The 21,730-nt window shown below is 38.4% G+C and overlaps 1 protein-coding gene across 1 annotated transcript; it reads left to right on the top strand.

The window, feature by feature from the left end:
* Positions 1 to 258: 258 nt before the first annotated feature.
* Positions 259 to 18,694, top strand: ANAPC4 (anaphase promoting complex subunit 4). Its single transcript, XM_084286727.1, has 28 exons — positions 259 to 443; positions 1,747 to 1,852; positions 2,444 to 2,576; positions 3,987 to 4,061; positions 4,200 to 4,226; positions 4,323 to 4,367; positions 5,024 to 5,108; positions 5,514 to 5,624; positions 6,195 to 6,278; positions 6,537 to 6,623; positions 7,356 to 7,420; positions 7,516 to 7,558; positions 7,670 to 7,746; positions 8,177 to 8,277; positions 8,357 to 8,408; positions 8,622 to 8,677; positions 9,887 to 9,933; positions 10,877 to 10,933; positions 11,099 to 11,155; positions 11,493 to 11,586; positions 12,737 to 12,834; positions 13,375 to 13,436; positions 13,520 to 13,558; positions 13,653 to 13,754; positions 14,873 to 14,950; positions 15,779 to 15,949; positions 17,154 to 17,277; positions 17,666 to 18,694. Exons 1-28 carry the CDS (start codon positions 336 to 338, stop codon positions 17,879 to 17,881), a joined length of 2,400 nt encoding a protein of 799 aa, XP_084142853.1. The 5' UTR covers positions 259 to 335; the 3' UTR covers positions 17,882 to 18,694.
* Positions 18,695 to 21,730: the final 3,036 nt, after the last annotated feature.

Raw genomic sequence — 21,730 nt, 5'->3', positions numbered from 1 at the left:
GAGAGGCCAGGTGTACTGGGGTGGGAGTGGGTACTGCGGCTCGGGGTACACACTGGTGAACTTGGGGCGAGGCTGAGCGATGGAAAGGCACAAACTCGTAGGAATCCAGGCTGCGTTAGCTCCGTTTTTCTCACAGTAGGGTTTTGTGAGAAGAAAACCGGGGACTCGCCTCAGAGCGGGACGCGCTCCCCTCAGGCGGCGGGGCGGGGGAGGCGCCGCCTCCGGAAGGCGGCAGCGGCGGCGGGCGGGCGGCCGTGAGGGGCCGTGAGGGGCCGGGGGCTCCCCGCAGCAGGGCCGGAGGGTGCCAGGCGGCCGCCTGGAGGAGCGCCGCCGCCATGCCCGCCTTCAGGCAGGTCGGCGAGAAGCAGCTGCCCCAGGAGGTCGTCTTCATGGCCTGGTCGCCCAAACGGGACCTCATCGCCCTGGCCAACAGGGCCGGGGAGGTGAGCGCCGCCGGCACTGCGGGCTGGGGGGCTGAGGGAGGCGGGGGAGGGCGGCGGCCGCCATCTCGCGGCCGCCCTGCGCCGTGTGTGAGGGAAGGGAAGGGAAGGGAAGCCATGCTTTATCAGGCTTCGCAGAACTCGTTACGCTTTCCGGTCTTAATTTGCAGAAGAAATCATAGGGTTGGGGCGGGAGGGGTCTGAAGGATCGCCCAGTCCCACCCCCTGCCATGGCAGGGACACCTCCCACCAGCCCAGGCTGCCCAAAGCCCCATCCAGCCTGGCCTCGAGCACCCCCAGGGATGGGGCACCCACAGCTGCTCTGCCACATCCGCAGCCTCACCACTTACAGCGACTAATTTCTTCCTCATATCTAATCTAAATCTACCCGCTCTCAATTTGAAGCCGTTAACCCTTGTCCTGTCACTACAGTCGCTGATAAAGAGACCACTATAAGGTCTCCCCAGCGCTGCCTTTCCCCAGGCTGAACGCCCCCAGCTCCTCACAGGAGAGGTGCTCCAGCCTCTCGATCATCCTTGTGGCCCTCCTCTGGACTCACTCTAATACATTCACATCCTTGTAGTGTGGGCCCCAGTGCTGAATGCAGCGCTCCAGGTGGGGTCTCACAAGCAAAGCAGAGAGGGAGAATCCCCTCCCTTGCCCTGCTGCCACGCTGCTTTTCATGCTGCCCGGGATGCAGCTGGCTTTCTGGGCTGCAAGTGTGCATTGCCCCCACATGTGGAGCTTTACATCCACCAGTACCCCAGGCCTTTATCTCCACAGGGTTGCTCTCCATCCACTCCTCACCCACCCTATTCACGTTTGGGATTGCTCTGATCCAAGTGTGGGACCTTGCGCTTGGTCTTGTAGAATGTGCTGATGAAACTGTGGGTGCCTATATCTATGGGATTTTAAAGCATTTCCTATTTAAATTAAATCTGTTTTCAAGCTTTTCTTCTTCCTGAAACTGCTGTGTGGTCATGCATGCAGACTGATTATGCTTTTGGACTGTTGTTGGCGGAGAAGCATGGGTAACCCTGAAGGGTACAGGCTGCTAAATTCTTGAAGGCACCGTCTATTCCTATGTATTGCTGTACAGTAAGCAGCATGCTGGTCTCTAAATCACACAGGAACGAAGCATCTACTCAAGGAAAAGGTGTTATTGAGGATGTGGAAGTTATTAAAGAATAGTAAAAAAAAATGCATCTTCAATTGATTTACAAATGATATTAATGGTTTTATTTAAATTAATGTTTTATTTAAATTAGTATTTTATTTTTCTGTCTTAAATGTGTTTGCTTTGTAGGTTTTGCTTCATCGGCTCGCAAACTTTCAGCGAGTTTGGAGTTTGCCGCCAAATGAAAATACAGGAAAAGAAGTGACTGCTCTTGCTTGGAGGCCCGATGGCAAAAGTAATGTAACGTATATGAGGTGACATGCTGCAATAAAAATCCCACTGGGAATCGCTGAAGGTTGTGGTGTTGATACATTTTATCTGCAAAAGAAACTTTGAAGTAAAGTGTATTTGAAGAAAAGGGTAGCTTAATTTTATGTAGGTTTATTGAAAGTGATAGCAAAAGTTGAACTGTTGAAAGCAATCACAAAAAAGATTTCCAAGATGAATTTATGTCCAAAATACTGCTTTTCAAGGTGTAGCAAAGCATCCATTTCCTAACACAGCAGATGTTTTTTTATGTGAACTACTAAATTTATTGGGAAAATAGTGAAAAGCTATCTGATCAGGACTGTGTTAGAAGCATGTAAACATGTTCAACATGTAAATAAATAATTGTGGGATCAGGCTTTTGACAAATACATAACTTAAAATATGATGGGAGTTCAAACCCTCATTCTAATTAGGTTTCAAGTGAGAATTTGGAAGCACTGTAAGTGGACAGAGAGAAAATTATGCTCAGAGTTGGACTTTGAAGATGTGTTGTTTCAGTGTAAAGTACAAAGTTTTGCATGTTGGTTATTTATACATTTTACTTGTCCTTTTCTAGTTTTGGCTTTTGGCCTTACTGATACCAAGCGGATTATTCTGTGCGATGTAGAGAAACCTGAAAGCTTGCACTCCTTCTCAGTGGACTCATCTATTACCTACATGCATTGGATGGAAGTAACTGAGGAAAGCAGGTGGGTCTGAGAACCTACAAGTACATTATGGGCTATGTAGCACTACCTTACTAATAATTTATACTGTGTATGTTACAAACAGTCAAATCAGAAAATATGTCATAGCAGATGTTATCTTCTTACTGCTTTATTCTAACCAGAGGGAAAATTTTAACAGGTAGCTTTCATATGCTTATTTTCAGTGCTGACACCTTAGTCTTGTGATTCTTTAGGTTATATGCAAATATTTCAGCATAAAACTGTTAACTTTTACAGCACGTCTCCTGATCCAGTTTATTTCGATACCAATTAATTTATTAAAATAATTATAATAATGTTATAAGGTTATTTGTTTCACTAGAAAAGCTATTATATTTAAATCTTTCTTCACTTGTGCTTTCAAGACCTTTAGTTTGGTGTTTACATCTTTTAGCAGTCCATCTTTGATATGACATCCAAACCTGCTGGCGGTTCTGCCATGGGTGTGCTTGCTCAGGAAGTCAGAATGTTGCTTGTAGTGACTGTGAACTCTGTGGCATTAAATAATTCTCAGTAGCACCTGTGAGCTGGGAGATATCATTGTCCCCATTTCTATGGTCTTACAAAAACCTCTAACGTGCACTTTATTGTATGCTAGGATAACAATTAATAAAACATTTATTTGAAAAAGAGAGGTACGGTAAGTCTGACTGATTTCCCACCCTGCCTCCTGAGAATGGAAACCTTAAGATAGCAAGAAAACAGATATATCACAAGGCGTTCTAGTGTTCTTCTGATTGTAGAATTATAGAATAATGGAATGGGTTGGAAGGGACTTGAAGTTCCAACCCCGCTGCCATGGGCTCAGATGCCACCACTAGATCAGGTTGTCCAGGGCCCTTGAACACCTCCAGAGGTGGCATGGGGCATCCACAGCTTCTCTGGGCATCCTGTGCCTGTGCCTCACCACTGAGTGAAGGACAGATAGGGATAGACTTGTAGAGAACCTAATCATTCAGACACATCTAAAGTGTGGTATAAGGACTGTGTTTTAGTCTTCATACCACAGTATGTGTCTTTAGAGTGAAGCTTTGTTGAGCTGCTAGTAGGTTAGCTGCAGGACTGTACGGGTTTTAAACAGGAAGCCCCACTCAGTAACTGCATTACAGATGATGGGGGATTCAGTGTTAAGGTACTGAGCCAGCAATTACAAACTCTCCAAATGTTCTCCTTTGAAGGAATTAAAAATAAATAAATCAGGCCTGATTTATTAATCTGGTTATTAGATAAATTTAGTTATTAAAGGCCCCATAAGGGATTACTCTCTGATATTTGTATCTTTTTAATATAAGTGACATGTTGAGTATGTGCTGTAACTTCAACATTAGAAATTCTCTTTCCCCTTCCATTTTTACAGTTTGGTTAGTAAAGATAATCTTATTTGTTTTTCAGTGTTCTTACTTCCTTTTATAATGCTGAAGATGAGTCAAATCTCCTTTTGCCTAAATTACCAGCACTACCAAAAAAGTAAGTGTTATACTAGCAATCCAGGAACATGACATTTGTGTTTGTTGTCATTGTTTTGTTTATTAACTATACTGCTCTACAGATGCTTTGGATTAGATGTCAGCTGATTGTAATTGAAAATACTGTTTTATTTTTCAGTTATAGTACAACGGCAAAAATTTTCAGGTAAACTGTGATATCTGTTTTAGTTTTTGTGTTTGTTTGTTTTCCTGCTATTGAGACAAGCTACATAAAAACCAATCATGTATTTTGTATTTTCAGTGAAGAAAAGTCGGATGAGATTATGAAGCTTCTGGGTGACGTAAGGTAAATTCTGTTTGTGAGTTGTTCTTCCTCTCTCATTTATTTATTCATTTATTTGTTGGCTTTAAAATAACGGAGGGGCTTACTTTTACGGTATTCATAATCTGTCTTTAAGGGTCCTGGAGAAAAGGTATGGAATGTTTCCTTTTTCATGTACAAAGATGAAGTTCAAGGAATATACTTTTTTTAAATCTCCATCAGTTTACATTTTTCTTCTTCAATTTAGAGGGTTTGTCAGAGACCTTATGAACAACTGCTGTTGGTGCCACATCTTCTTTTCATTAGAAGATTTCTTGGGGCACAATTGAAGGCTGTCCTGCAAAGACCCTGTCTTTGCAGCTGGGTCTGTGTTACACATTTATTGCTGCTGAGATTTTCCTGAGGAAAAACAGTGAGCAACTGCAACAGACTTACTATGTGTGTGGTTAGGATAAATGCAGGGGAATGGAAGCATAGCCTTATCAGAATCCATTGCAGCCTGTATTGGTAGGCGGGCTGTTGTTGTAAGCTGCTCCTTTTTTCTTCTAGAAGGTTCGAATTTAGCAAAGATTGTATTTGTATGCATTAGAAGCTGACAGATGTGACTTGTGATAGTCTAGGAAAAAAACTGTTAATTTCTTTTAATAAGCTCATCAACACATACTCTTCTGTTTTGATAGGCTTAATGCTCTCGTCCTTGGAGGCAGCTCAGGGTTTATTGAAATTTATGCCTATGGAATGTTCAAGATTGCTACAGTAACTGGGGTATGTTTCTTTCCCTTCCATGTATTTTTTCTTCAGAACATACCAAACTATAACTGCATTGAATAAAATAATAACATATGTGTGCTTAAACATAAGTGAAACTGGATTGTTGAGATTTCAAAGAAAGGAGTACTTGTTTCTCTGGGTTGGGTTGTGTGGTTATTGCTGGAAAGACATTTCAGCTCTAACTGATTATTTTAATGTATTTTCATTTTTAAATGAAACTAAGCTCAACACTAATCCACATTAAAAAGGGTGCTTTTGTTCTTGAACTGTAGCTGAAAATTCCATGTTGTTTTTAGATGTAATTGAATGCAGTCTTCTTTGTATGTGAATGTGGTAGAGCAGTAAATGCATCATAAGAAATTGCAATATTTCATTAACATTTAAACTGCAATCCTTCAGGTGGCAGGTTCTTGTCGTGGACTATGTTTGTCTAGTGATTTGAAATCGCTGTCAGTTATTACAGAAATACAAGACTTTTCGGACAATGAAGCAGAGATAACATATTTTCAGGCAAGTAAAGTAATTTTAAACTGTTCTTTAAAGGTAAAACTGCTTGCTTTAATTACTTTCAGGTAACATTATTGCTTTCCCATTATTTGCAGAAAAACGCAACTATTATTTTTAGTCTCTTTGAAATTCACCCTGATCTAGCTTTTGGATCTATCACGTTGACATGCAGTTTCACAGATGAGACTGATGGTGATGCTCTGAGGCATTCTTTTAAAATATTACTTTAAATATAATGTGAATTTATTCAGCTAGTTATTCAAAATTTCTTTAGTCTGCACACAAAGGCACGGTAGCAATGCTGTTGATTATCCAGTCTATCCAGACCAGTCATCCTTCAAATAGCTACTGTTAGAAGTCCAGAATTAGGACTTTTTTCAAGAATTTTTTGCATGTATTAAAATTCCTTACTCCTATGAATTAACTTCATTTCCCTATGAAAATCAACTTTAAGGAAATGAGAAATGACAGCTTTTTTTTCTGGGTTCTCCCCGTCTGTCTTTTCATTTTTGTTATCTAATGCTGTTTCAAAGACAAATCATCTGCTAATGTTGCTCATTTTGTTTGTTATAGCTGGACACCAGTCTATTATCAAGTTATTTACCTGAGGTAACTCGCATGGCCCGGAAGTTTACTCACATTTCAACTCTGTTACAGGTACAATTTTGTTACGACATCTTTTTAATATTGCAGTTCTTACAGGCTTCAATATTCTTAAATCAAGTAATTTTTTTTCCTAGTAGGAAATGTAAGTTGGTTTTGAGTAAACCTAAAGCTCTGACTTGAAAAATTGATAATAAATTTCATTTGTTATCTGCAGTATATTTTTCCTTTGCATTGTAACAGCCAGTTCTTTAATGTGTATTGAAGGAAAAAAAAAAGGGAGTAATGCTAGTGTTTGTTTCTGTCTTGTAGTATATAAAGTTGTCATTGACGTGCATGTGTGAAGCATGGGAAGAAATACTGATGCAGATGGACTCACGGTTAACAAAGTTTGTACAGGTATCATAGTATTAACTGTTCTTTTGGAAAGAACTTTTTTTTGCAGTAGTTCTGCTGTTCGTGCTAACAAACTGTGTATCTTGATGTTTGTGTAATGCTTCCAGATAAAAAATTTCTAAGTTCAGAGACAACCTTGTTGCTATTCTGTATCAGTCGCTCTAGCACTGAATATACCTGAGTACAGTCAAGTGCCATTGTATTGTGATCCTCATTTACTTCATTTATTCTATTATTTTTTTTTTAAGTTACAGTTTTCAGCTTGCACAGCTATTGAACAGTTGCTTTTTATTTAAGGTTGTGTTCTTTGTACTTCAGTCACTGATGAACTGACTGCTGTAACTGCTGAGTGGCAGCCCACCAGCATTTGCAGCCTGGTTCAACAGAGCACATGTAACAGCTAGGATTGGGATGCTCATGAATTTGCTTGTATTTTGTGTGCATGGCTGGAAGTTAATTGAATCAAATAATTCATTTATTTATTTTTAACGTAGATTCTTGATGGTGGGAAACTGAAATTTTTATAATTTTTACTGAGTAACACAACCGAAAATAACTTAAAATACTGGACTTGAATCATTGAATTGAAATGAATTTCCAGTGATCAGTAGTCTGATTTCAGCATTCAAGGGTATGGATGGGTTTTATGATGTACTTTAACTGAGGCATTTGTGAGATTATTTGGGGCTGGATTTAAACTCTTGACCAATCTATTTCAATCATTTTGACTGACAGGAAAAGAATACAACCACTTCTGTTCAGGATGAGTTTATGCAGCTGTTGTTATGGGGCAAAGCAAGGTAGTTACTGTTGTTTTATCTGAGTACGTGTTTGCATTTGATATTGAAATACAAAATGAAAGCATATTTGGTTTTCTCTCCCTCACCCCCTTTAGTCTGGAACTTCAGGCATTGTTAATGAACCAACTCACAGTAAAGGTACGTTAATATTATTTAATATTTTAAAGTGATCTATTTCGGGATCTTTCAATCACTACTCTGTTACATTAATAGAACGTTGTTGTATGTTTGTATTTCTTTTTTTTACAGGGTTTAAAAAAACTCGGTCAGTCTATAGAGTCCTCCTATTCCAGTATACAAAAGTTGATCATAAGTCATTTGCAGAGGTAAGTCAAGAAACTTCCAGTGTATTTTAGATTAAATGGCATATTATATAGTTTGGTAAAATCAGTCGTTCTTTGTATATAGGTGTGCTGGTGTAGAGACCATGGTAATGAAAACTGCACTCTTTTCTTCTTGGGTGATGGAGAGCTATTGAAATAATTCAAGCAGCCTCCATGGTCTATCAGCTGTGTATTACTGCTTGGTGTTTTTATAGGTTATATGCAAAATATTCACATCAACTTTGTGTGATAGTTAAAATCATTAGGACAATATTTGCTTTTCTGTGAAGTGATAGTTTGTTAACTGTTATATGCCAGATGACCTTATAAAGCTCTCTGCTTTACCCATTAAAAGATAAAAATGTGGTGTGTAATGAAACAAAGAGTATAAAAGAAGTATAAAAGATTATATTTCTTTGCTCTGCTTTCCTAGTGGCTCAGAGGCACTGTTATACCACTTGAGTGAATTGAAGGGGATGGCTTTGTGGAAACAAAAATATGAGTCTCTGGGATTAGATGCATCTGGAATTGAAGGTACAGTAGTCTGTATGGTACTTACCCACTCTCATTTTACTTTTGAAAGCTTAATAACAATGGCTTGCTCTCTTTGCAGAGGCTATTACTGCTGTTGGTTCTTTCATCCTGAAAGCAAATGAGCTGCTTCAGTAAGTATAAAGTCTGGAGAATTTTTAAATCTTGTCTTACTGCATCTCATAGATCTATATGCCAAGAAGACACTTACTGGGAGGGATGCTGTCAGCATTTCTTAATAAATCGATACATTTACAGACCTTTCTGTAGTAAAGATGGAAACTTAAACCCAGAACAGCTTATGACATTTAGGTCTGGTAATTTTTTGTTGTTTGTTTCTTGTGCAGGGTTATTGACAGTAGTATGAAAAACTTCAAAGCGTTTTTTCGATGGCTGTATGTTGGTAAGCTTGATGACTTAGTAAACATTCAGTATCTGTTTTGTATGGTAAGCACTGAAATGTTAATAAGTAATTAAAACAATTTTAGTTATAACTATCTATTTATTATTATCATAGAAATTTTCTGGACATCTGTAAGTTTACAGTTGATGAGGCAAGAATAATTATAAATTTATTATCTGTTTTATATTGATAGATCTCAATTCAATTTGTGTGTGTTTAGAGTGGGTATTCTGTATTTGTAACCTGTAGTATTACCCCAGACTGTTGTGTGCTTCATTGAGCAGTTTGCTGGTCTTGACTTGGAGAAATGAAAGGATTGTTTTCAGTTTACACCAAATTTGAAGTACAGTGTAACTCTTTAACTCTGTCACTCACTGTTTTCTCCTATGGAGACCTAGCTTACATTGGTGTGTAACTTTCCTGTTAGCAGTCTCTGCATGTTCTGATGCAGAGAACAGAACATAGGGTAGCTGCAGGTGAAACACTAGAAGAAAGAGCAGAACTCTTTGTTTTAGACAGCTTGTTTTTATAAAATGGTTATGAGTAGGTTTATATTTTCTATTGTTTCAGAACTTTTTTTTAATAAAAACCTAAACAGTCTAACTTGGTACTGTAAAAGCACCAGAAATGCAGTGTTTGTGAACTTACAAACAGGAATATAATTACATGAATTTTAAAAATTGCAGAAAGTAGAACTATTAGAGTTCTGTCATAACATTATTAGCACTTTAAATAATTAAATATTCACTGTGGGTTTTTTTGTTTGTTTGTGTTTTTTGGAACTAAACAGAGAACTTCTTATAATTCTTTCTGATTTGAAATCAATTCTTTGCAATTCTCTTAACACATGAGTACTGTCATGGCCCAAATAAGTGTATTGTATATACACACACTTATATGCACATTTTACTACTCTTACTATGGACATGAATAAATTTGTATGAACTGTTTATAAAAATTTTATCTCAGTCTTTTGGAGGATATAATGCAGTTGGAAAGGATAAAAGATAAAAATTATCCAAGATTTCTGTTGCAAGTTAGTGGGACAAGTGAAGTTTAATTTCAGACCCAATTCATAATTGCTCACTTTTAAAAATTAATCTTTCTTATATTTTCAGACTTGTCTTATTATATAGCAATGGAAAATTAAAAATATTAGGAAAAATATTAATATTAATGCATTAAGAATAGCTTTTTTTTCCCCCTTAGCCATGTTGAGAATGTCAGAAGATCATGTGCTTCCAGAGTTGAATAAGGTAGTAATAACATTTTCTAATAAATGGAGGTGTATTTTGTATTCTGCTTGACTTAGAGGGCAGAATTAAAGGTTTATTTTTTGTTCTAAAACCAAAATGGTGTCTGTACAATTTCTTTGAGAAAGCTGATGTCTGCACATCCACACTTATACACTAAGGTGCTGTCTTGCATATACTAATTTTCCTATTTTCTTTAATACTATTCTTTTTAGTACACTGTATATGACACAAGACCTCTGTGAAATATGTATATAGCAGCTCTTTAGATGCCCTAAAAGATAAAGCTAGCAGGAGTGGGATTTTAACATCTTTATCAATGCCCTGAAAGAGGAAATAGACTAGACTACACCTGCATCAGATTTGCAGACACTGCCACACTGGATGAACTAATTGGTACACTTGAGGGCAGAGGGAGACATCCAGGAGGAAATATGCTGCAGGAATGGACCCGTAGGGACCTCCTGAGGTTCAACAAGAGTGGATGCAAAATTCTTCCTGGGGAAAAATTTGCAATGGCACAGCCTTAGCTAGCTGGGGAGCAGCTCTGTTGAGATGGACCTGGAGATGTTGGTGGATGCAAGCTGGTCACGAGCCAGCAGTGGGCCCTCGCAGCAAAGACAGCGTGGAGTAACAAGGGCTGTACTAACAGAAGCATGGTCAGAAGCTGAAGGGAGGTGATTATGGTCGCTATTTAGGGCTAGTCGGATCACATTTAGAATGCTTTCTAAAGCATTCCCGTACAAGACAGGCATGAATAAACTGGAGTGAGTTCAGCAGAGGGCCCACAGGCTGGTGAGACACTGGAGTACTTACCCTGTCCTCACAGCTGAGGGAGCTGGTCTTATTCAGCCTACAGAACAGGTATTCTGTGTTCACCGAGTTGTATTTCTCAACCTTTGCTCCCTTCTTGACCCCCCCGCCCTTTTTTTTGGTTTTGTTTTAGATGACTCAGAAAGATATCACGTTTGTTGCTGATTTTCTTACTGAACACTTCAATGAGGTAAGTTATATTGGTGTGCTGAATACAGCAGTTGTAGTTAACAACTGTATTTTTGCTGCTGGTAATTGAATCTGAAAAAAATTAAATACTTCAGTCATCTTTTTGTACCCTACTTATTACCTTTGTATTTAATTTTTTGTTTTCTTTGCGTTATTTCTTTTTCAGGCACCAGAACTTTACAATCGTAAAGGAAAATACTTTAATGTGGAGAGAGTTGGCCAGGTAAAGAATGAGGGAATAAATGGAAAAAGAGAATAAAAAAGATAATCCTTCGATGGAGAAAATTCTAAAAGCTATGCCCACTCTTCTTCTCTGTCCCTAAACATCATTTAAAAATCAGTTCCATATGGAAGTGGCAGCATATGATCTTAGATGATAGTTCATTTTCTTATTCATTCCTCGAAGTGGTAGAATATTTAATTTTAAAAGCAGAGGTGTTGCATTTAGAAGGGATGTTTCATGGATTCATGAGAGGCTGTGTTAAAGTGAATTCTAATGACACTTACTCTTAATTTGCAGTCTTACAAATGTCTCTCTATTTTGTCTCTTTATTTTCTAGTACTTGAAAGATGAAGATGATGACCTTGTATCACCACCTAATACAGAGGGAAATCAGTGGTTTAATTTTCTTAAAAACAGCACTCATCTTAAAGGTAATATATGGTTCACAACACATTGAATGAAAAGTATACAGAGAACTTAACAAATGTAGAAGAATAATCAGTTTTTTCATGCCTATGAGTTATTTCTGTAGTGTTAGTTATGACATCTGAGCAGAATAAAATAAATGGGCCTTGCTATTTCACAGAGTTTTTATGCAGCTGCTTACTTAGTTGTCTACAATTTTCTAGTTATTTGGAGTTTTCTACATTTTATGTACCAGTCTCAGAAGTGTTGGTTTGGAAGGAATTGCAGGAAAGTGTCTGTTTTAAGAGATGTTAATTCCAGTGCAAAGAAGTAATAAGTACCATTTGTTCATATCCTGGGAAAGTGTTCTTGCTTATTCTCTTTTACTGAATTTTATAAAACCCTGCAATGTTCCTAGAGTATTTTGTTAATTAGTAGTGAAAAGGAAGTAAGAGACTATAGCAAACTGAGGCTGAGAATGATTCTTGTTTAACCACAGAACTTGTAAACTGTAAAAACTTTTACAGCGTAAACTGTCTTGTAACATCATTTGCTACAGCTGCCTTTTCCTGTCATCACCAACTAATTCGATAAAAAGAGGGGACGTGATAGCATTTTCTGTTTGGCAAAGCAGAATCTAGAAAATGCTATCTAAGCTATCTAAAAAGCTGTCTAACTGGAGTTAGAATTTATAATGAGGGAATAATTTAGGAGATCACTTAATCCAGCCTTCTGTTCAAAGGAGAGCTGACTTCAAAGTTGGACAGCTCAAGACTTTGTATGAGTTACGAATATCTGCAAGGATAGAAACCGCATAGCCTCTCTAGGTGCCCAGCCCCAGTCCTTGTGAAAACTTCTCTGTATCTGACTAGAATTTCCCTTGCTAGAGCTTGATTGCTCTGTCTCTTCTCGCTGTGTGCAACTTTGTGAATGATGATGCTCTGCCTTCTGTAACTGCTCCTTTAGGTAGCTGAAGTGAGCAATAGGTTCCTTCTCACTTGCCCTCTTGTTTCTAGGCTGAACAAACCCAGCCCCTTCAATTTGTGCTGTAGCTCTAGGAATATCTCATTCGCCCACCACTGGACTCACTCCAATTTGTCACTTTAGTAGCAATGTAATATATTTTAATAGAAAGAGAAGCATTTTTTTAAATGAACCTTGATTCTCTGTTTGCAGAAAGTCCGCTTTTGTTTCCCTACTATCCTGAGAAATCACTGCATTTTGTCAAAAAGCAAATGGAAGGAGTCATTGATCAGTGTTTACAAAAGCCAGCTGTAAGTTCGATTTACATAAATGGTAACTTTCTCTTAGGGGTAGCAGCCAACTGAAGATAGTAGCCAGCCTTAGCAAGGCCTGAAGTTTTAATCTTTGCCTTTAAGTGGCTATAACCTAGGTGGCAGCATGCATTCCAGTTTCACTGCTGGGTGTCTTAAACCTTTGGCTGGGAAGAGCATAATGGGGGATTTCTTGTTTTGTGTTTTCTGTGCATTCTGTGTGCCATGTGCATTAATTAACTGTTTTAATATTAATTAAATTATTATGTAATTATTTAACTTTAATTATTATTTATTTATTTAAGTAATAAATAAGCTGTTTTAATATTAATTAACTCAATGTATGCACTGTAGATTAGATAGCTGATTAGTTGGCAATACATTAATCTGTATTCCAATATAAGTATCGGTGGATTTTTCTTTCAAATATACTAGGGTTTTATTCTTATTTATGTATTTATTTATTTAATGGTCTTAAGAAGGAATATGATTGTGAATAATTGTCTGTATTTTTTGGTCTGTTTTCATTATATTTGTTAGGATGTGATTGGGAAGTCAGTGCATCAGGCATTCTGCATGTCTCTTTACAAAACTTCTCAAAGGTATTTTTCTACATTTTTTGTAAAGTTCAGTTGCACAAAATTATAATAGTATTTTACATGCTGGTTTTGTTTTTCCTTTTCAGTGAAGATTCCGCACCTCAATTATTTAAACTACCATTTTTGTAAGTATGCTGCTATTTCTTGGTATATGTCATTTAACAGTTATTAAAATGTGATCTGACTTTTCATTTCCCATTTTCTCCCCCACTGTTATAGGTGGAATGACAAAGCATCCAATATACATTATGTGCTCTTCACCATATTAGAAAGTTCTATTTCTAAAATATACATTTTGAGGAGACATACAGATACTTCCAGGTAAGAAAAATAGAGGAAAAATGGTTTGTGAGATTATGTGTATAGCATGTGTATAGAGACAGTTACAACTTGCCCCAACACTGGAAGTTGCCCCATTCCTGGAAGTGCTCAGAAACAGGCTGGATGGGGCTTTGAGCAACCTGGTGTAGTGCGAAGTGTTCCTGCCCATGGCAGGGGCGTTGGAACTGGGAGATCTTTAAGGTCCCTTCCAACCCAAACCATTCTGTGATTGTATGAACTATGACTCCGTTTGTTTTGTCCTTCACAAAATTACTTGCTTGTTAACTAAGAAAGCTTACAAGGAATGATGAGGCTTTCTGTTTTGTTCTGTCTTACCATAAATATTATTCTTTAGTTAACTCTTTATAGCATGCGATTTAATACACTAGGGAAAAATAGGGGCATTGGACTCATAGCTTCAACTTATAGAATACATCTCTTTGGGGTGTAGTTTTGGGCACCTTCAGGAGTTTCTGTACCCAAGATATAGTTTGTCACTGCCTAGTGGTGCTGGTGTAGTTGTTTAAGGTGCATTCTGTCAGTGGAACCACTGAAATGACCAGGGTTTAGAAAACAACAAAAACTTTCTCTCCATAAAATACTGACTTTTATAATCCGTGTCATTTAATTTGAGGAGATGACAGGGTGAGAATTTCTAAAAACATTTCTACAGCTGAAGAAAACACATGATGAAGCTATCCTCAGTGTTTCCAGTTGAGAGCTTCTGATGACAAAATTATAGCCTTGTGGAGTAGTTTCCATCCTATTTCCTCCCTCATTGGTATCTTGGACAGCCTGAACTCATTTTCTATAGATTTGAGAAACAAGTAACTTAATGGACCTGGGACTGAAACAGTTGAGCCAAGACTTCAGACACAAACTGTATCCCACAGGCCAACTGCAGTTTCCCATTTGACTCCATTAGTCACGTTTTGCTGAGGGGCAGAAGAAATCAAAAGGTTCGCGTCCACCAGTTATATCATTTTGGGATTTAGCCATGTGTTGTGCTAAGCTTAGACAGGCTTACACCCTCTCTTACTACAGCTGCCATTAGAGATTTTGTATTTTCTACAAGTGGAAAAGGAGTGTCACCAAGATAATGATCTCTGTCCTTTTAGGTCTGTCAGTAACGGAATTCTTGCAGTAGAGTTTGGAAACTTCCTGAACAACAGTATAAATGAGAGCTCGGACTCCAGGTCAGAATATTTAGTTGATTTTTCTTCCAGAGTTGCACACTGCTGAATTAAAGATAATGTTTTCTGGTGTTTATTTTACATGAGGTTACCTAACAAGTTATAATTTGGCTTTTATCCTGCAGATTAGCATTTGGGATGCCAGACTAGCTTGTAGTTCCTGAGTGAGTCAGGCCATAAGACAGGTGCCATGTCCACATGTCTCTTAATACCTCCAGAGATGGGGTCTCCACCACTTCCCTCAGCAGCCTGTCCCAATGCTTAACCACCTTCTCTGTGAAGAAATTCTTCCTAATATTCAATTTAACCTCCCCTGGTGCATCTTGAGACCATTGAGTTATTTTGTACTTAAGCTCAAGAAATTCTTCAGTTTTCTGGTTGAAAACTAGAGCTTTAGCACATGTGCTGGAAACAAAGCTAATTGGAAACAGCTCTTGCTTATATCTGCAATCTTCTTAAAGTAAGATAGAATGGGAGGCATCTCAGAAGACGTGGCAGGCTAAGTTATTGCTTTTAATGTAGAAAGGCCAAATGTGGTGGCTCTCAGTACCTTCAGCTGTGTTTTGGAGTTATCCTTGGTGTTTGTGTTAACTGTTTCTTACATTTCAACTGAAATGGGAAGAAATAAGATTGCTAGTAATGTCCTTCAGTGGCATTTGTCCTGTATCTTACAGGAGTTTTTAGCAGTCTTTCAGTGTCTTAGCTGTAAGTCTGACTTTTTTATTTACAGTAAAGCTCCCTGTTAACTGCTGAATAGTTGATGTGAGTGCTTTGCACTCGCTTTTATTCCTTGATGCTTTCTAAAATATAAGCACTGTTTTATTTCTATAGATGCTACAGTTGTTTAGATGCACATTTCTATGATGATGAAACTGTAACTGTAGTTCTGAAGGAGAGTGTGGAACAAGAGGGGAAGGAGAGAATCTTGGCTCAGCTGCCTTTATCTTCAGTATACACAGATGAGGACCAAGAAGGGGAATTCATCTGGGATTCTACTAAAAGGTACTGAAAAACTTTGAAGCCTAAAAATGCAGAACTGAAAAGCAGATAAAGCAAATATTCTAATTGTGTACTCCATGTATGTAAATATTTTAAAAGGAAAAACTCTTTATGTGCTAGAGAAAGTGTGGTGAAGGACTGAAGTTTCATAAACAGTTTGTTTCATGGGCTTTGTTTTGTTTTAGTTTTGTTTGGTTTTTTGGACAGAATACTACCTGTGCACTTGGTTCTACTTTGACAAAATCAGAGGAACGATTCAAGGCATCTCGTAGAAGCAGAAACCTTACTTGTTTTCTGAAGTGGATGCTAACTTTGCTGATCAGAATATTGAGTTTAGGATGTTTTCAGTGTATTTGGTTATCTGCCTCTGCCTTGTAACAGACACATTTTATTTTTTTTCGTCTTTCCCCTGGTAGTCACACTTAGAGCTGTTGTCAGCTTATCATTGAAACATGAGTTGATGGTTCTTCTCCCTGTGTTGGTACAGGAGGGAGAGAGCATCTGGGGGAACTGCACACAGAAAAAAAGCCATCGTAGTTTGAGTGGTGAATCCAAGCTTTTAATTGTTGTGCCTCATTTGCTTTTTCTTGTTGTTCCACGTGCCTTTCTGGTGGATGGATTAAGATATATTAATGGCTCAAAACAAAGAGCTCTACTGCTCTGTAGATTCTTTTTTTATGCCACAAAGAAATTTATATAAAAGAACAAGCAGACAGTATTAAAAACCAGTATGAACTAATCGTGGCCACTGTAATAGGGAGTTCCTTCATACAGTCCTCATGAGTGGGAGTGAACAGGTAGTTTGGCTAAGGTCATGGAGGCCAAACTTCTATATAAGTGGAATATTGCCTCCAGGACTTCGTTTGGAAACTCTTCTTGCTGAGGAGGGGTTTGAAGGAAGCCCAAGCTCAGTTTCTTGCTATATCTGTTATCTGTGGCAAGATGGGACTCTACAACTCCCTCTTGTTCTGTTGTAATCTTTTGCCTCAGTTGAAACATGCAGTGTCTCTTCTGTTGGATCCTCTTCTGCAGAGTATCTGGAGTATCTAGAGTCATGGGTTTATCTGTTTGCTGCATATGGTATAATAAAAATTAGACCAAAGCCAAAAAAAAAAATGGGATTCACAGAGAATTTTTTTTATTATTACTTTTTTTTTTTTTTAACTGGAATTTTCTTTGTACTAGTTTTGTGCTTCTCTTCTTGCAGACTGGAGGAGCAGAGTGGTGAGATACCCACACGCACCGTCTTCTTGGAGAACCAGTGGAGAGTGCTGGAGAATATGAAAGCTCAGTATGTTGCTGTAAATGGCATTAGAAAAGTTTCCTGTGTGGTAAGTACAGTATCTGTGAACAAGTCTGTAAAAAATTAAAGGAAACATACTGTGGCTAGAGAGGGTGATAACCTGTTTTTGGTAGTTTATTGAGGCTTATCAAGATGTTGATTTTTATCACTATTTACATATTGATTATTCTGTTAGTCTGTTATGAATGTGTCAGGATACAATCGTAACTGTCTCATAAAACAACCAGGAAAAACCTTTAACGGAAGTTAATAGATGAACTAGTTTTACTTTTCAGCCTGCAGAGCAATAAAACAGTTGCCAATTTCCTTGATACCTCCATTTCAGAGATAAAGGCTATTTTCAGGCCCGTTGGGCAACACTTAAATTGGTATTGGTGCTTTCATTTATTAAGTGAAACTTCTTCATGTTTCCATAGCTAAGTTCAAATCTCCGTCACGTGAGGGTGTTTGAGATGGATGTAGAGGATGATGGGGAAGTTGAGGAAGAGGAGGAAGAAGAAATAACTCAGACTGCACCTGGGGAACCTGAAGAGCTGAATCAGTCTGCAGATAACCAAGAAAGTGTCTGTGGTGCATCTGCTGAAGAACTACCTGATGAAACAGAAGAACATGAAACAAACCTGGAGCCTTGATAGAGACTCCGATACTGATAAAGGGACAAGACTGAAATCTGCCTTTAGGCTGCTGAGATGATGTCTCCTACACGCTGTGCAGCATTAACATGTTGCTGGGTGTCAATTCTGTATCAGTTCTCTCACTTCTCAGCTAAGACCATTCAAGTTCAAGACTATACTTACTTTTTTTTGTTGGTGGTGGTTTTTTGTGTTTTTTTTTTTTTTTTTTTACCTGACACATTGGCTTGGTAGGAACTACATTTCTTTGAGTTTTCCATGTGAAGCTTTTTATAGGTGGGGAGAAAAAGAAATGCCAACTAAAGTTTCTATAGTTAACCTGATCAGTCCTGAATACTGCAGATAAAATGAACATGTGTGTGAAAACAACAAAACCCCAAGTTTTAAGGACCAAAATCTTTCCCTGTCAGACTTCATGTTCTACTAATGGGTACAGAGGCTACTTGTAAAGATACAATTTGTGTGTGTGTATAGCCAGCAACAGGCTTCCAGATCAGTATAAAAATAGTGGGCTACCAAAAGTTAGCAACTCTTACTTAAATACACACTTTTAAAAATTATTCTGATAAAAATCTCTCCTCAGTAACACAGTATTTGTTCAGTTTGCAGTTCCTTGGTTTTCAGTACAACGTTTTCTGTGTACGTGTGTGTGTTTATGTTTTGTCAGATGTCTCAGCCCCCTGGTTTGTATGAGATTGCTCCAGTCTTTCTCCTCCACCCGGTATTTTTGTAATGAAAAGTTACAACAGAGGTTGTTTTTGTTTGTTTTTTATTATTCTGATGTGGTGCTGTGGGTCACTGTTGTGTTTTTTTTTTTTTAAGTGAACTTTCTGATGTTTTGGACTGATTGTTTGGGGACGCCTTTCTAAATAAGCTGTTTAACTTAGAAAGCAATTTCTTATTTTTAATTTTCCTCAGCAGCCTCCTTGAAAGCTGCTGGTTGTTCAGTGTTCTCATCTAACAATGGTTGAAGGCACAAGGAAGCTGTAGGCCAGCAGGAGCAGGAATGTCCATTCAGGTGTTCTGTGAGAAATGCAACTACAGAACCAACCCAGCTCAAGCTTGCCCTTTTGTTCTTCCAGGAAACTTTTGCCTCTGTTCTTTCTTTAAGAATTGGCACGCTGGAGTGCTTGGAAACAATTATTTTGCTATATTTTCTGCTGAGTATCTTTAGTCTGCCCACATATGAAAATGTGATCTGCCCTGCCCGTAATTGTTTCTAAATTTGTGTTAATAATAGCCGTGTCCTATTTCACAGGGGCATGCTCTTTAGCAATCTCCCTGGGGTTATTCTGTGCACCTTTCTAGTCCGGTCTTGGATGTACTTGAGTCAATGGGAGTTTTGTTTCTGGCTTGAATAAGTACATATGTACTTGCTGCATTTCCCAGTGACACAGTACAAAAGCAGCAGTCAGTGCTACTGAATATATTGCCAGTTCCTTCTGTCAAACTTTGTCTTAATTTTTCTACCTGATTTCTGTGACAGTAAATATTGGTAATGTGTGTTGGTAATGTGCTTATGCATCTTTTTTTCAAAGGGAAGCAATTGATCTTGAAGTTTTTGAGGATTTTGGTGGTGTCTGAACCTGGTGAATTTACTTTCCACATAGATCTCTTCTTCATCCTCCTTTTTTAATGCTAACCGAAGGCTCATTCAGCCTTTTTCTGCTGTTAATGATTTCTCATTCTTGGTAGTATAGTAAAAAAATATGTATATTTTTCAGCAAATATGGCCCCAGTTTGCTCTTTATAATACTAATCTTTAGGTTTCTAACAGTCAACTACTGCCTTTTTTCTAAAGTCTGCCTGGTTTGCATGTGGTATTTCTTTTTTCTTTTTTTTTTTTTTTTAATCTTTGTTAGCTTTTATTTTTCAGCCATTCATCTCGTGTAGTCCCTTTTTCAGACTTCTTGTCCATGGCTTTTCTGCCTGGTCTCCATGACACGCAAATTTAGCACATTGCCAAGTTTTTGCTTCAGTCTCTCCGCAGTTAGTGCTACTTTGCTTCATGGTCTGGGCATGCCGTGATCTGTCTGTGGTACCGTTGCCTCCCGCTTCTGAGGATTTGATTGCCCACTCACATCTGTCTTTATAAATAGGCACCTGAGCTGCTCTCAAAGACAGGAAGTAAATAGCGAGAAATAGTGAATGTAGGCTTGCTTTAGTTAACTGTTCCTTTTTGCAGAGTGGAAAAGAGATGTGTATTTCTCTAACAATACCTGCAGTTGGTCCTGAGGCTTCTTGCTTTGAAAAACTCACTGCAGGCTGTTTTGCATTTGTTTAAGCCGCTATGTAAGCCTCAACAAAAAGGGAAAGCCATCTAGGTGAGTACTTAAGTTCTTTAGGAAGTTTCTGTGGCCTGAGTTAATATCTGTAGCCAGAGTTGGCTCATGTGTCATCAGATACTGTAGTGATATCTGAGATCTCTTGCTTTTGCAGTTTAATCCAATTTTTTGCTTCACAAGCTGCTGTGGCAGCAGTGCCAGCTTAGCTCGCGCCATGGAGCAATGGTAGCAGCCTAAGAAGGACATTCTGGAGAGGGAAATGAAGACTTCAGCATGAATTCCTTCATAAGGAGGTGCATAGGAATGAGGAGAGAGGATGAAAGGGGTTGTCATAGGGCGAGTTTCATGAGAAGAGATGCAAAATGGCATAAGGATCTCTGTGGAGAATACCACTGTGGAAGAATTCTAAGAAAAAAAGAAAACAAAACTCTGGAAGTAGAATAGAAGAAATGCCACTTGTAGGTGAATAAAATGCATTTAGCTGTACCTTTTGGTTGAGTAATAGAGCTGCTAGCAAATCAGGAGGCGACTGGTGCCAGCAAAGCCCAGTGCTGAAGTAGGTTATAATGGGATATAAACGTTGTGTCGGTGTTCTGGCATTCTTCCCCCAGGGGGTATTGTACGGCTGCTGCTCCTGTCTGGCTGTTTTACAGCTCGGTGCAAATGATGTAATCATGCCTACTACTGTGAATCAGAAGACCTTGGGTGGTGGTTTTTTTTCCCCTCCAATTCCCACACCTTAACCTCATAGATAAAGTAAAGAATCCTATCAGGTTTTGTTCTTACAGATCTCCCCAGGAGCCCTACCTCCTAGAGTGAGTCTAACATTGCAAAAAAAAAAAAAAAAAAAAAAAAAAGAAATGAAAAAACTACTTAGGACCTAGTATAGGAAGTAAAAGACTCAGTTTTTAAATCCATACTGTTATATGGATTACTGTCATGTAAAGGGAATTCAGTCCCACCCCAGCAGAGCTCGTGCATGTTGGATCTGGTGTTGGAGTTCTCTCGGTAATTTGCTTGGCTGAAAAATCTTTGATGTTCTGCAACCTGGATATCGAGGCACTTGCTAGCCACCTGAGAAAGTGAGGTTGGTTTGGAAGACCTTCCAAACTGGCCAGTACAAAGGAACTGGGAAAAGAAAAAAAAAAAAAGACAAAACAAAACAAAGCAAACAAACATCTCCACAACATCTTTCTCACTCGAGTGATTCTTATTCATGTTAGAGGCATATCCATTTTCTCTGTGCCCTTCTTTATTAAACGAGTTACTCAAATAGAGACTGATTTTGCTCCTTATCATTCTCAAGAAAATTCATATATAAATTCTGTAATGAAGATGAAGACTTACCCTAAGGTGCACTGAAAATCATTCTCTTAAACAACCACTGCAGATAAGAATCGCAGGGCAAAGGTAAGGAATTTGTTCATCTGGTCACATATTTATTTTAGATTGTTGAAGTAACCTACGGTTTCCTGAGGATAGCAAAAGGCAGGTGCTTTCAAACGTGATCATCTGAAGAAAATAAAGTTTGTCTTTCTGTTTGTTGAATTAACAATATTCCCTT

This window comes from Netta rufina (assembly GCF_964035555.1).
Source record: "Netta rufina genome assembly, chromosome: 4".
Classification (NCBI taxonomy): Eukaryota; Metazoa; Chordata; class Aves; order Anseriformes; family Anatidae; genus Netta; species Netta rufina.
This window is presented reverse-complemented; position numbering and strand designations above follow the sequence as displayed.